The sequence below is a fragment of the Punica granatum genome, chromosome 4 (assembly GCF_007655135.1).
Source record: "Punica granatum isolate Tunisia-2019 chromosome 4, ASM765513v2, whole genome shotgun sequence".
NCBI classification, from domain to species: Eukaryota; Viridiplantae; Streptophyta; class Magnoliopsida; order Myrtales; family Lythraceae; genus Punica; species Punica granatum.
In genome coordinates, this window is record NC_045130.1 from 37,080,599 (window position 1) to 37,096,504 (window position 15,906).

General features: G+C 39.4%; 1 protein-coding gene across 1 annotated transcript; it reads left to right on the forward strand.

Moving 5' to 3' along the window:
• The first annotated feature begins 13,287 nt into the window (after nt 1–13,287).
• LOC116205549 (ethylene-responsive transcription factor 3-like) lies at nt 13,288–14,734 on the forward strand. Its single transcript, XM_031538177.1, has one exon. The coding sequence runs from the start codon at nt 13,624–13,626 to the stop codon at nt 14,263–14,265; it is 642 nt and encodes a 213-aa protein (XP_031394037.1). The 5' UTR covers nt 13,288–13,623; the 3' UTR covers nt 14,266–14,734.
• Nucleotides 14,735–15,906: the final 1,172 nt, after the last annotated feature.

Below are 15,906 nucleotides of genomic sequence, written 5' to 3' on the forward strand. Positions count from 1 at the left end.
TATTATTTACTTAATTGAACTAATAATGGTAATTGCTTGCATCTGATTCAACTATAAGTGACCACCATTGGCTGAAACCAGGCCTTATAATATTCTTTTTAGGTAACATTTTTATTGATGTCTTTACCTTTCCTTTTTTTTTTTTCAGTGAGTGAAATTAACCTTTGTTTTTTTCTTTATTAATATCTGGAATGCTTTTTATGTATTACCTGCTCGATTTAAGTGATAGAGGTGGATCAAGTGATAAGACATATGTTCTACTTTCACATGACAATTTTCGCGTAGTTTAAATTATAAAAGTTCAAATCACAGGCGTAATACAATTAAAAAATTACGTTTTTTATATGTATGGATTTTATATGCAACGTAGGAGTTAGAAGAACCCTCTTGACCTTAGTCACTAATGATCATTCAAAAATTTAAGAATATCTCCCGGTCTATGCGAATGAAATGTCTGGTAAAATTGAGCCAAAATAAAAAATAAAAAATTTGTAACTAAATTAATTAAAAAAGAGGAGACGGAATATATATATCCATTCTGATTCTATCGTCTCATCGAACTAAAAAAGACGGGAGGGGCTGTCGTTGTCAGGAGCACGTGGCGACAAAACTGACGTTACGAAGTCCCACCACCAAAATCTAAGCTGTGGTGTGGAACTATAGAATTCATATGATGTGTGGGGGAGGTCCCGGTATGGTATTGTGGTTTGAAGCATATTTTTAGGTGATTTCGTAATCAGAAGTCGACTTCAATTCTAATCACTTCACGCATTACTATTGTCAGCACCCAATTTCGGTCCATCGGCTCCAGAGGGGTAAAATTGTCATTTTTCTATTTTTCTATTTAATTAAAATTAATTAATTAATTAATAATAATAAAAAATATATATATATATATAATTATAAAAAAAAAAAAAGAAGGAAAGGAAAGAAAAAATCTCGGGCAGGGCCGGGCAAGGCCGGGCAGCGTTGACTGGCTGCCCGTGACCCGTCGGCCCTAATTTAAAAAAAAAAAATTCTGTTCTGGGCAGTCCGGGCAGGCCGGGCAGCGGCAACCGGCTGCCCGCGATCTGGCCGGCCGCCCAGAATAGGAAATCGCGGATTCCGCGATTTCCTCCCCAAATCGGCTGAAATCTCGACCGAAAATGGCAATTAAATGGGGAAAAACCTAATTCGGCGTAGAGACAACGGAACCCAGTGAAAAAAATCGCGAAATTCCTCTCGGATTGGGAGAATTGTGCAAATCGGAGCCCGATTGGAACCGCGCCGGAAAACCGTGAAATCTCCGCAATTCCGACCGTTCCGGCCACCGGTGAAGCCCAGATCGGAACCGGTGTCCCCAGGGCGGCGCTCAGAACACTCACCCGCTCCTCTTCGCGCCGTCGTTGCGGCGCCCAACGGCCAGAACCGCCGCCCTCAGCCGCTCGGCGCCGCCCGTGTTATCGTCCGACGAATCTGTCACTAACGGGCTTCGGCCCATTGCGTTCCCATTGCAGGTCCAGCCCAGCCCGTCATCCACAGCCCAACGCCTTTCGCGGCCCAAGCCTTTATTCGGCCCGAGTTGCTCCAGTCCAGCCCAACGCCCCTCCGGGCGGTTCCCTCCTTCGGATAGGCTGACCGATCCGATCCGACCCGACCCGTCCGTCCGGCAGTTTTCTTATATTACAGAAACGTCCCCAAACTTTCGGATTAGGTAAAAATCTCAACTTAGCGGCATGTTTAGGGCTTTATATTAAATATCATGCCTGCTTGAATGATGATGACATGAAATAATTGCTTGTTGGTTGCATAGATTATCAAAATTATGCCAAATCCGATTATTCTAATTTTCTGATTTGTTCCATTCTAGTCCTGCAACGAATTTTCTTTTTTTTTTTTTCAATCCTGCCCAAATTCCAAATCAATTTTAAACCAGTTCCATGACATTTTCGATATTTCCATCACGTCCATAATTTTTTTTAGAATCAAATACTGCTCCAGCAAACGTTTACATTTGTTTCAATTCAGTCCCTGGAGCATTTATTATTTTTTAAAATCAGCCCTAAATTTCAAAATTCATTTCAAACATACTCTGGGCTATTTCTTTATTTCTAGCACACCCTCCAAATTTTCTCAGGATTTTAAACCACCTCAGAAAAGTGTTTCCATTTGTTTCAATTCAGTCCCTGTGACATATATCCCTTTTAAAAAATCAGTCCAGAGCTCCAAAATTCTTTTCAAACGCATCCCGGGCTATTTCATTCTTTCCAGAACGTTCCCTGATTTTTTTTTTTTTTTTAGAATTTAAAATCGCTCCAGTAAACTTTTCAATTTGTTTCAATTAGTCCCTGCAACATTTATTCATTTTAAAACCAGCCCTGAATTTCAAAAAAAATTAATTTTAAATAAACCCTAGCCCATTTTATACTTTCCCGAACATTCTCCAAATTTTATAGAATTTAGAAAAATCATTCTCCAAATTTTTTGATTTGTTTCAGTTTAGTCCTTGAGACATTTTTCCGTTACTTCATCAGTCTTTATTATTCTACATTATGTTGTTCGATCCTTATGTAAATTTTTCGAGATGACTGGAAATTAGAGTTTATCGAGCGATATATTATTGATCGTTTCGACGGCTCGAAACCCAAAAAATAAAATAAAGCATTCAGCAGATTTTAATTAAACTTAATGATTTCACCAATCGGGTAAACGGGACGTTCATTTGACTGATTAATTCACTCGACCTTAATAATTTTGCATGAATTGGTAATTAATCGGGAATACGCGTCGATAAATTGCAAATACGTGTTGACGCCTTCTTTTCAAAATTCGCAAATTTCATACTAAAATCTGAGACTCGTGATCCGACGTGACATGGACGTCTGGGAAGAACTTGCATGTTTTGACTCGAGGCCTCCTAATTTTAGGTAATTCAAGTCGGGGTGTGGAAGTTCTTTTTAGATCACTTCCGGATAGATTGACTGTTTCTTTGACTTTTTGGGGTTCTCGCATAACCCTAGAAGAATCAGGGAATCAGTCAGCGCCGGTCACAGGCCGAGGTGGCCCGCATTGCGTATTCTCTCTCTTTCAAAAATAAATTTTCTATACAAAGGCAAAAAAGGCGTATTTACAATTTATTGTTATTTATGCATGATCTTGGGTAGTTAGATCGGGAATAACGGTTTAAGATACCAACATTTGACTTAATCGCATATTCGGCCTAATAGAAAACAGAATGGGGATAGCGGGCTAGGCACTAGGCTGTAGGATTCTCGTGTCAAAATCCACATTCTATAATAACCTATCATAATCAAAGTGTCACGATACATAACATTTTAAAATCAACCCACACATTCGAGACTTGATCACGGACACACACAGTCTGTCAGGTCCGGTAAATGATGCTGAATGCTACATGCCATTCCCGTCTTGCCTTTTACTTGTTTTAGGGTAGGATTTGTATGCCAAGATTTCTCGGTTAATAATCAATTAATCCACGTAAATTTGGTGATAATAAAACCCCATTGATTGTTTATTTGAACTTGCTTGTTACATCTTTTGCACTTGATTGTATTGCGGATCGAGCCCGATCCTTTAGGACTCGATTCACATTGGGTCCAACGCCCATAACCGACGATCATGGGGCCCAATGCCCTTATACACCGAGAGCGCATTTTAATTTCAATTTCAGTCTTTTCAAACTACACGGTGAGCATGAGTGGGATAATAACCGAAATGCGAACCGACCGGGATCCAATTGTTATAATTTGTATTTTATTTATTTGAGAGAACAATGTGAGGATTTATGTTGTATGTTTATTAATGTAAAAATCCCGGTCGGAGAGCAGACGGTCGGAGTGTTTCTTCGAATTTACGGTGTCAAAACGCGTGAGATGAGCGGAACTTAATTAAGCGGTAATTAAATAAAATGGCAAGCCTAGACAAGTTAGAGTACCGATAGGGCATGCGAGATATAGGCTCGCATGTAACAGAACCCCCGAATTCGGAACCTCGGGTTTCACAGACCATATGCCTTAGCAATTAGGTGTACCCCGTACCCCTAGACCCGGGTAACTTGCCAGCCCTCGACCTTCGGGTCGTAAAATGGCAAGTGGCGACTCCTTCTCACGTGCGTCCGTTGCGCGTCCCCGGGAAGGTGGATACTCCCAAGCCGCGTTGCATTTAGGCGCGCGCCTGCGTGCCCCGACGAGACGAAATTCGGGTGCGCACAACTATACTTGTTTAGGATTCTCGGGATTTCTGCATTGGATTTGGGCTTGATACAAAGATGGGATTGTTGAGATATTAGATTGCAAATTCAATGGACTTATTTTTTCGATTAATTATTCGTGTAATGGGGTAGTTAATGAATGAAAATCAAAAATTTGAATTTAATATATATATATATATGTTTATGTATAAATAATGGTAAAGTTGTTTTTGCCTTTGCCTAATGCGAAACAGTATCAATGATTGTGAGGAACACAGGCGATTATAATTTTGGGATGAACGGTCATTTGACTGAAATTTAAATTAATTAATTAATTTAAAAGTTTCTTTATGAGACATGTCATAAATAAAAGACACGTCTTTTGTTCCCGATGGTGCCCATTGAACATATATAAATAGAGGCTTTCGTGTCAAAAATCAGTATATTCGATTATTCGTAATATTTACAGAATATTGAGTGAGAGAGAGTTAGGGTGTTCTATGAGTTCGTTAATCCACATACAAATGCTTTATTGTATTCTCGAAGAGCCTTGTCAAAAACTCAATAGCAACTTCGCGGGGGGCGAATTACTCTTTGTGGAAAACGTTAACTCGTGTTTCAAAGTAATTATTCAACATCGAAAATCGTATTTGTCATCTTTTCGACTCCGAGTTCGGGATCAACATCGTCTTCTTCGACCGTCTCCGAAGTTCATTTTCTCCTAATCCGAGTTCGATTCCGTCTTCGTCTCCGAACCATTCGCCTTGAGGTACAAATCCCCAACAGGGTCTATATATATGGTTTTAGGAAATAACCAATACCAGTAACCATCTCCTCCATCATATAATTAAGCGATTGCCTGACTAGCAGACTCCAACAATCTCACTTTTTTCAGTTGCTAGAGAATTAGAATATGAGAAATAATATATATATATATATTTTGAGGTCAAGTTCACGACCATATATATTGTTACAGATCGAACATATGATTTCTGATATCTCGCCGTTGTGCCGAACTCTTAAGGCTGGACCAGATCCTAAATGGAGCGGTGGCCAGGAAAACTAAGGGGTAGGACAGGAGATATGGTATGTTGTCGAGCAATACAAATTGTTCAAAATCCCAAAAATCTTACATCGAAAAAAGTAAGGACCTAGGTTACGACCCTCGTGCCAGCGTACTGCTTAGGCGCCTAGTTTAACTTTGCTCTCACATAGGTCCGTGCGCCGCTTATGCAACACTCTGCGAACCCTACTTCACCCTATGTGAACGTGTTGAACTCACATCTCATATTACTCACGTCCATGTTGTGCGTGAGGGCACATATTGTAGATTCTAGAAATTCCAATCCTCTATCACGACAAGATTTCCTATTCAATATGAGGCTGACTACTTGTAACCGATCCAATGGGAATTTTAATCCAAACAATGATGAAGTGTCAATGGCTCTCTGCTGTATCGGGACAAGTGGCATCGTATGGAGTTAGGCGTGCGTGAAAAATACATCTATTGGCTCTCTTCGCTCCTAGTCATTCTCTTAACATGGTTTTTCAGAAGAAAAATTTTCATACCACTGCATTCATTAGGAAATTTTTTCTTTGACTTTTTTTTTTTGTAATTACCCTCCCTTCTGACATTAAAAGAAGATATCATTATATAAAAAATTTTAAAAATAATACAATAATACATGTCTTCACTCGATAATAAAAAAATTTTAGATTCGTCTCCACCGAAAAAAAAAAGAAAAGATTTCAGATTTGATACTCATTTGTAATATACTTATTTATTAAAACTTTTATTTCATTGAAATATATATATATACTTCTTCACTTGTAATCGAAAGAGAAAAAAAAAAAAAAACACCCATCATCGAGGAATTTAGACAAACAATGCTGTCTCCCTCCATAATTCAGATAAACCTCTGAATCCAAACAAGCCATCCAAGGTGCGGTTTTTTCAATGGGTATATAATTAGCCGCAATCATCTCTCAAAGTCAATCCTAATCTAATCTGCCATAAATGAAAAAAGTCAACCCAAATTTGGTGGGAAGTAAGTATTACCTTGAGCATGCTATTCCTAAGAGCCCCCACGCAAACTCTTATCCCTTTGCCCCCAATAATTGGTGCCAAGAAGACCGACCGTGATGAATATTGTTATCCGGGACGAAGAAGTCCGTCTCAGTAAAACGTAATAAATCTGAATTAAGCGTGTTCGTATATGACGTGCACGTAACCAAAAAGGACAGAAAGCCATAAAATGAATTTTATTGTCAGATTGAGTCATTCATGACCCAACAACTATTGACAAAGTAGGGAAACAGCGTTGTCCATATAATTACAAAATGGGGTTCATTGAAAATTTCCCCTCTTAAATTCCTAATGGTAGAAATAGAGTGAGAGAACTCTTCAAAGAGAAGATATAATGAATGAGACTTGATTCAAATAGTTTAATGTTTATTTTTTGAAATAAAATTTTGAGTTTAAGTTTTGTAAATAAAGAAAATTTACGTTAGGAGAGTTTTAGGAGGCGTTTGATTTCAGAGTTAAAGTAATTTTGATTTTGATTTTAATTTTGATTATGAAAAAAGATAAATGAGATGGTATTATAAATATGACTTGATAAATGTGTATTTTTGTTGTTTAGTTGGTAGAGTTAAAATCAAAATCATGATTCTAAAATCATTTCATGAAACCAAATAAGCCATTATTCTTTATATATATATATATATGTATGTATGTATATGGGCTATTGTATCCGTACAAGCAACAGCTATCATCAAATTCTATATAATATATGTATGTGTGTGTGAGCGCGCGCACACACAAACTTATTCAAGTTATTACGCTTGACGTAGAGTGCATGATTTTGGGAGTTGTCTCCTTGAATTGAACACCAACATTTGAAACTAGCTTAGAAGTGAAAAATAATAATAAAAAAGAAAAGAAAAGAAAACAGCTATGCCATTTTTTTCCCTTTATTTGTGTGTTTTAGGCAAAAAAAAAAAGGCTGAATTAGGATCAACCGTATAGCATTAAGAAAAAAGGTGTATGTGCATTTGGGCTTCGGCACCTAATTTACCCAAAGAAATAAGTATGCTTCTCTTGTTTCTCAAATTTTCTCATGTCTTATTCGATCTAGAATGACTCACCTTCTTCAAAACCGCAAATATCCTAAAACCCGAAAATGACTTGTCCTCAAAAACGATATAATTTAGAGACTGATTATCTCGTGAATATGACCTTTGCTTCCTTCCTTGCTTTCTGTAAGTGCTGTGTGCTCGTCTCGTGAATATGATTGCTTTTGCATTTTCATTTTGTGTTGTTTTGTGTTTTCTTTCTTTTTTTTCTATTTTTCTTTTTTTCGTGGTGTAGAGAAATTCTTGAACATGATTGTTAGTCGATATTATTGAACGTGAATGCATAAGTGCTGGAGCCCCGGAGACTACGGTAAGTTCGTGTGCCTCGGGTTGAGGCCCCGGCAGCCCAAGTTTTAGCCCATATGCGTCTTAAGCGCATGGTCTGGCGAGAAAGACCCAAACAGCCATCTAATTTGTCTGCTCCAATAATACGATTGGAAAAGGAACAAAAAATGTTCATTAAGTGGTCTTAAATCATAGGGATATATGAAAGAACATGACCATATCTAAAGAAATATGTGTTCTTCCAGTAATTTTAAAGGGATATCCGAAATTAGAGCACATGCCAATTTACAAGGTTCAATCATTGTTAGACGAATTCAAGTCAGTATAAAGGGAAAACATTTGGGCCTTCTTTGCCAGGCCGATGTGCTGAGGGCCACGGTCCACTTCATTCTTGGGCCTAGCACTAAAAATTGGAATAAAGTGTGCTTCTGTTTTTTCTTCTAAATAAGGAGATATTCGGATTACGCCTGACTGATCGCCACGGTTCATTGACGCACTTTGCAAGCCACTAAGCAGTAGAGTCCGCAGATAGGTCATGTAGGCGACCCATCATGAATTCTCTTGCATGAATTTACGATGACTCGAACTTAAAGTTTTACTAGGCGAGTCGTATATTCTGTATCAAAAACCAAGAGAGTTAGGGTGTGATTTTTCTTTGTCTTTTTTTTTTTGGTTTTTCCATAATGGAAAAATAGGCTGAGAAAATAATCTTTTCCGAACAAATGTTCATTGTGACTAATTTTTTTAGCCAAATAGCTGAAAATTCGAAAATGATCCGTTTCAATGTCTTTTCACGACAAAAATGGCAACGTGTTCGTCCGGAACCTGAGAATTGCATAAGCTTTTCTTCACATTCCCACAATTTTTTTTGAGGAGATGAAGATTCAACCGTTTGTGCAAAAATAATAATAATAATAATAATCTTTGTTGTATTTGTTTATTTATGTTAGGTTAATAAGGAATAATCAAATGAGATTTTTATTTTTAATAAATTAATTAAATTTAAAATATATAAATTTAAAAAAGCTGCTTAAGAAAAGCCAGCCCATATGGGCCCAAAGCAACACGCGGCGCACGAACCCCATGATGCCTCGAACAATGAACACCCAGTGGTCAAAAGCTTGGTTTTTTGTTTTCCCCTTTTCTTCTTAATAAATCAAAAACATAAATTAAAAAAAGAAAAAAGACACTCTGTAACCAATAAGAGAGGCCCATGGACACGTGGGACGCTATCATTGGTTTCTGGAAACGGTCGATCTACCTTTTGGCGTGGGTAGGAGAAAAGAAAAGCAGGAAGGTTTCCGGTCAGAGACGGCCGCCTTGGTCATGCGGATGCTTTGGACCGTCGATCGCTTTTAGCACTCCGGCCTCCCGGTCACTTTTATCGGGCAACCGGCTTGGTCCTGTAATTCGGACCATGGGCGGTATGCCGATGTTCTGCATAGCTAGTTCATAAGCCGAAACTTACCTTGTCAAGTGATATATTCTCGTCGGAAAAATGTCCGTTAAAAATAAGTCTGAGAATCCTCATCATAGATTGTTACCATAATAAAATAATTTTCGGAATTTGACCGCGAGACTCAATCAGAGATGGTACATGTTGAGGTCATTTCTGTTAATTATGAAAATTTGGGGTATCGACGTAATATTAGTGGAATCCCAAGAGGACGATGTCGTTTAAAGGACAAAACAAGATTCAAATTCTAGCTTGTCGAGAAGTTAGAGTCTCAAAGTGAACATGTGCATGGATATAGATTCTAAACCTGTGCATATTTTAGAATATGGGCCTAGACGACGCCGTCTGTGGATCGTAGTAGTTACGAGTTAAAGAAGAAAAGGATAATCCGACAAGATTGAGTCAAAGTTTTGAACAATCATCACGTGGAGATAAGATTACAGTTAAAGGTAGTTGGATAACTTTTAAATTCACGTTCTCAAAGCTATAGAGAGAGGATTCGTAATCGCCAAAAGGGGAGGAAAATCCATAAATATCAAAAGATCTCGCTGGACAATGAACATCTCTGAACATACAGAATCTCTGCAGATTTTATAGTTTCACTGAGCTACTTATCCTTAGAAGTAGGAAGTATCTCGAGATTGTAGCGGGTAATATGATCCCCTCAATGATTCAAGTTTAAAGTATGTGGCGATAAGATTATATCATTAACACGGCTACAGCTTTATCAGTTTGCTGACGGAAAGTCTCGCCTTAATTCCATAACCATTCACTCCCAGGGTCTCAACGTGATTGCAGTCATTCTTTGGTTTCTTAGGCGACCTCATCAGCCTAAGGGACCTCATCAGCTTCGTCAGTTTGCTTTGGTTTGAGTTTATCTATCTAGTTCTTTCCATTGTACTTTCATCATTTTATCAGACTTCTTCATTTAATGAAATATTCTCAGTTCATTCACTGTTCAATTAGTTTGAGTGAATGCACGTTGTCATTCTAAGGGAGGCATTAGCAAAAGAATCCACAACGGATTTGAAATGAAAAGAGGTTCACTGATTTTCTAGGAGTTGAAAAATTGAAAATGGCCTTTCTCCTTTCACCAAAATCCAAAAACATAGACTTGATTAATGTCTTAATAGTTTTTATAAACCATAAATTTAGGCTCGTAAATCCTTCTAAACACTTATTTGAATTTGGCTTCACAGTGAATCTTATGCTCTTGTAAAATCCTATGAGTACGCTCATGTTAATGTACGGATGTCTTATGTGTAATGTGTGAGTGGCGATAATAACACAAAGTGACTTGCTTATCAAAAGTCGACACGACACTCGTGCACGATGACATGTGAGAATTGTAAACATATTTGCTGATGGAACGATTTATTAGAAATTCTGTGCGTATTTCGGGTATAAACGAGTAAGTTTATATGAAGAACCAGCTATCTTGTATAATAGGGTTATGCATAGAAATAATTGTACCGTGTTCGGTCTAACCTGCTGATGGACACAAAAGTGATGATGGAGAGGGATGACACGCAGGACCGAGTCGCATTCATTCCAGGGGCAATTGCTCCCCTCACTGCCTCATGGATTTTGAGGATTTTTTAATATTTTTTTCCACAAATATAATTTTTTTTAAGACTTTGCTCTCTAAAAAGAATGTCGTATTATTATTTTGCCCCATTTTAAAAATGTATCTATGCGTTATGTATATGTCAAATTATTCCAGAAAGAAAATCCCCATTGCGTTCTTGATAACACAGATATTTAGTCCCGGACTCAAACCAATTATTTCAACTTGATATAAAAAAATCACATATACATATGCATTCATCAATTCTACTTCTTGGTAGTCCTTCACTGTGCTTGAATCTACCCTCCTGTCAACTATGCATTATACTTCATTTCACGTGCATTATGTAAAATATCCACTGGACTTATAATCGACTAAACGGTTCCCGATCTATTATAAGCCATTGTATACATTAATTGTATAGTGTATTTTTACCCAAAAAAAAAAAAGCCTAAACAAAAATATTTGAAATTGGAAGGGAATGACCATAAGAGTACGACTGACATATATATGGCTGAATTCCTCAATGCATACGATTACGATGACGATGAGCTCCAGTTTGTCTTGTCTTTTCCCCTGGCATTGGAACATCTCACTTGTCTTATTTCGCAAGTTAACATCTCAATTCACAATCATGCTATGTTTGAATCGCTCCTAATGATAGAATCAAGGGAAAGGTTGAAGGGGACAGCTTTACTACTCCTTGTTTACAAATTTGTTACAAAGATTAGATGCTCAGGGACAAGTACGAGATGCCGATCCTTAGAGATAATTGTTTCAAAAAGTGATGTTTTCGCGTTATACATGTCCCTTCAAGTACATTGAAAACTATAAGAAAATAGAGAATTACTTGTGTTAAATAAGTGTCAGAAATTACGTGTACAAATGCATGTACGAATATTCGGCAAAAATACTCATTCTTTGAATTGCATCTACATTTTTAAACCAAATTCTAGTAATCATATTATAAGCTTCGCTAGTTTGCCTAATTGGACGAGTTAATCACTTACCTTTCGTTTTTATTTAGTGAATACCGATGGATTTTGGTCCGATTGCATGAGCCATCGTGCGGGGGAAGTACAAGACACTGATCTTCTAGAGATAATCGAGTTGAAGTGATGTTTTGCGTCGTACTTGTCCCTTCAAGTACATTGGAAAACTATAAGAAAATTGAAAACTACTTGCGCTAGACAAGCGTCATAAATTACTTGTACGTAATAAGATATGTGTGCGTATATTCGTGTGAAAATACTTCTTCTTTGATTGCATTTACATTTGAAAACCAAATCTAGTAATCATATTATAAGCTTCGTTAATCTGCCTAATTGTACAAGTCTACTAATTGCTTACCTTTCGTTTTTATTTAGTGAATATCGACGGATTTTGCTCCGATTGCATGAGCCATTGCGTGGGAGAAGTACGAGACGTTGATCCTCTTGAGATAATCGACTCGAAGTGATGTTTTTGTGTCGTACTTGTCCTTTCAAGTACATTGGAAACTATGAGAAAATTGAAAACTAATTGCGCTAGAAAAGCGTCAGAATTTACTCGTACGTAAAAAGATACGCGTGACCAACATGAGTTGGTTCAAACGGTTCGATACTTAATTTGTTTAAGCAAAGTCTTGAGTTCGAATTCTTATGAATGCAAAAAATCTATGCTGGAAGAGTTTTATCTCTTAATAGTCCAACTTGACTAGATTGGATTAGTCGGGGTCCAATTAAACTTTTACATATCGAAAAAAAAGATACGCATACGTATATTTGTGCGAAAATACTTATTCTTTGATTGCATTTACACATTAAAACCAAATTCTAGCAATCATATCATAAGCTTGGTTAGTTTGCCTAATTGGATAAGTTAACTAATCGCTTACCTTTGGTTTCTATTTAGTGAATACCGACGGATTTTGCTCCGATTGCATGAGCCATTGCAGAAAGAGCCGATCATCCGTAATACAATTTTCGATATTCGGTAATTAGATCTTGGATTGGAATAACTCATACGCACATCACCTACGCTCCCTGAGATTGCCTTCAATAGAAGAGCGACCTTCAGGAAAAAGACCGTAGGCACTTGCATCTATTGGATCCCTAAATCAACAGTATCCATAAGACCGAAGAATGAAATATATCTTATGCTGAATTTTACCAAATTCCCTCTATACCCTTTCAAAACATTAGCCTCATTTTTATAATTCCTATTGCGACGGGTGAAATAAAAAAATATATATATTGAGATGAAAAGACATTTATGCCCCGCATTGCCTCCATGATGGTACCGGTTCATGTGTTGGACCGACGGTGATCTGAACGGCACAATGAATGACGATTTGACTGAATTAATCGGGTTCAATTTTGTTATTCCATTAGAGTCTCCATCAATTAATGGGAGGTTTCCTAATCCTTGGGGACTCGATTTATCTCCGTGTGAGTTCTTAAATGGAGATAGTTCATGTTTCATAGCTAGTCGGGGCCTCAATCAGGCCGTCATCCGCTGCGCCGTTCAAATCACCGAAAAGTACAGACCGGTCGGTCCAACACATGAACCGGTACCATCATGGAGGCAACGCGGGGCATAAATGTCTTTTCGTCTCAATATATATATTAATTTTTTTACCTTCTCCTTCGCAATAATACAATAATTCCATATATCGTCGTGGAGTCATTCAATTTCGCCCGTAGCCATAAACCCGAATCTCTCCTCTCTCTCTTATCATCCTCCACAACCCATCACCCAGACATAGAGAGAGCGAGAGGGGGAGGAGAGGGGCCATCGCAGAAGAAGAGGAAGAGGAAGGGGAAAGGGTAAAAAAAAAAAAAAAAAAATTGTAAGGGCAAAAAAATTGACACCACATTCTTTCTCTTTGGGGCGATTCCATTGCCTAATTTATCCCCAAGTTTCCATTTTCCGTTGGTTTCTCGTCCCTGCTGCTGTTGTTGATCTTCGATCTCGATCTTCACCTACCATCGCCCGAATCTCGTTGACCTCATGCCTCGGGGCAGAAGCAACCAGAAATCTGTAAACCCTGCAGCCCTGCCGGATTCCTCCGCAGCCGTCCGACCGCGGGCAGCCCAGATAGAGACCAGGTTCCGGGGCGTGAGGAAGCGGCCGTGGGGGCGGTTCGCGGCGGAGATCCGGGACCCCGGGAAGAAGACCCGGGTCTGGCTCGGGACCTACGACTCTGCCGAGGATGCCGCCCGCGCATACGATGAGGCCGCCCGGTCGCTCCGTGGTCCCAAGGCCAAGACCAACTTCCCCATCGACGGTGAGTCCTCCGGCCTCCTGATCCGGGCTCTCCCCGGGGACCGACTCCCCTACAGCCGCCCCACCAGCAGCAGCCTCAGCTCCACCGTGGAGTCCTTCAGCGGGCCCCGCGTCTCGGACCGCGCCGTCCCCGCCGCCCCGCCTCGAGAGAGCAGCCGCCGGAGTCGGAGACCGCCCCCCGCGAGGGAGATCCGGCCCGAGGATTGCCAGAGCGACTGCGACTCCTCTTCCTCCGTGGTGGATGACGTGGACGACTGCTGCGTCCTCACCTCGTCGTTCCAACAGAACGTCCTGCCGTTCGATCTGAACCTCCCGCCTCCGGATCTCGACGGCTTGGACCTGCCCGACACGGCCCTCCGCCTCTAATGGAATATTAGACAGTCCGACGGCGCTGGTGTCGACGCTGGTCTTGTAATATCTTGTCTTCTTCACCCCAACCCTTTTTTTTTTTTTTTTAATCTCATTTTCCGGGAAAAGAAATGATGAAAAGAGGAAGAATTTCGGGTACCCTTCTTCATGAATTTCCATAAACATAAGCTACTTTGGTCAGATTAATCAAAAGAAAATCATATGTAGATTAGTGTTGTAAGAGGGTTGGTCAGTTTGTCCTTAGGGTTTTCTGCAACCCCTCAAGCCTCAGGATAGACGATGAATGAAGAAAACAAGAAGACGACCATGGCGACGATGATGATGTCCTGTCTTGTGTCGTTGAAACCTAGAAGTTTCAATTTCGAAGAATTTCTGATCTGGGGTTCCTGATGACCCCCCCTTGATATGTATGTACAAAGATTAATTATCATCTTACTGAGAGAATAATTTCTCCAAAGTTTCCATCTTTCTTTTCTTTTTTTGTCACATTTTCTGGATTGCGTGCATGAATCTGAATCAGAACCCGTGTGCTGAGGCTGGCAAGTGTCTGCTCGTGAGGATGGAGCATATTTGGTAGTGTGATGATGTTATAGGAATCTAGAATAGAAACGAGTCTGGCTTTTTTTGGGATGGAGAAGCTGAGTAGGATCAGCATGAAACGATTCTTGGGTTTTATCTCTATATGTGCATTTGCCTTTTCATCTACCGAGCATTAGGCAGTTCTCATTTTCCCAGTCAGAAAATGGGAAGATGGTTTGGTGCTGCGCATCACTCTCGTCTCGGAAGAGCTCTTCCGCGATAGTGTTCAATTATCACCGATTGGACTATCGTATCGGGCTTTTCTTGTAACCGAGAAAACAAGGAAGTAGAAAAGGGAAATTCCTGCTCTTGTTTCTTGTTTTCTTCTTCTTTATTTGATCAAAGATGAATTGCTTTTGGAGATAAAAGCTCCATTGATGAGCAAGAAATGAGTTTGGTCTTTTGCTCATATTAACCTAACCCCTTTTCTTGCTGTTGGCTTCTTCAATTCGAAGCCAATCTGCAGCTTTTGAAAATAAAGGTGCATTATTAGCAATAAATGATTTTGGTCATGCCATTTAATCCCAATTTCCCTCCTTTCTATTCTTTCACCCCCCAAGAGAAATGGTTTTTTTGTTTTTGTTTCGGTTACCTTTTTCCTCCTCAATCAATGTTTTCTGGGTTGTAAGGCATGAACTGCAATCAGACTACATCATGAGCATGGCACATGGAAGAAGAAACTGTGGGCAGGCCTTTGTTTGCCTCGCAAAATTTTATTATTTTTCCGATCCGATCCGATTCGATTCGACGCAGAGGAAGAAGAACAATGTTCAATGAAAGAGATCACGTGTAGGGATAGGGTTGTGATAAGATCCATTTATTGCCCTTGTGATGGACGTGGAATGGATTATTGCAACCTTCACTGTATTATGTCTATGGCATCGGTGGTCACATAGCTCGAGGCACGATGCCATTCACCATTTCCAAGCCCTGAAAGCTTTTCTTGTTTTCTTGAAGGCCAAAGGTGAAGTGGAGGAAGAAAGAAGGATGGACGATGATGCAGCCATGAGCATGAGGCATGATGAGCCATGTGGTGGTGTCATGTCATGCTATGTGTGG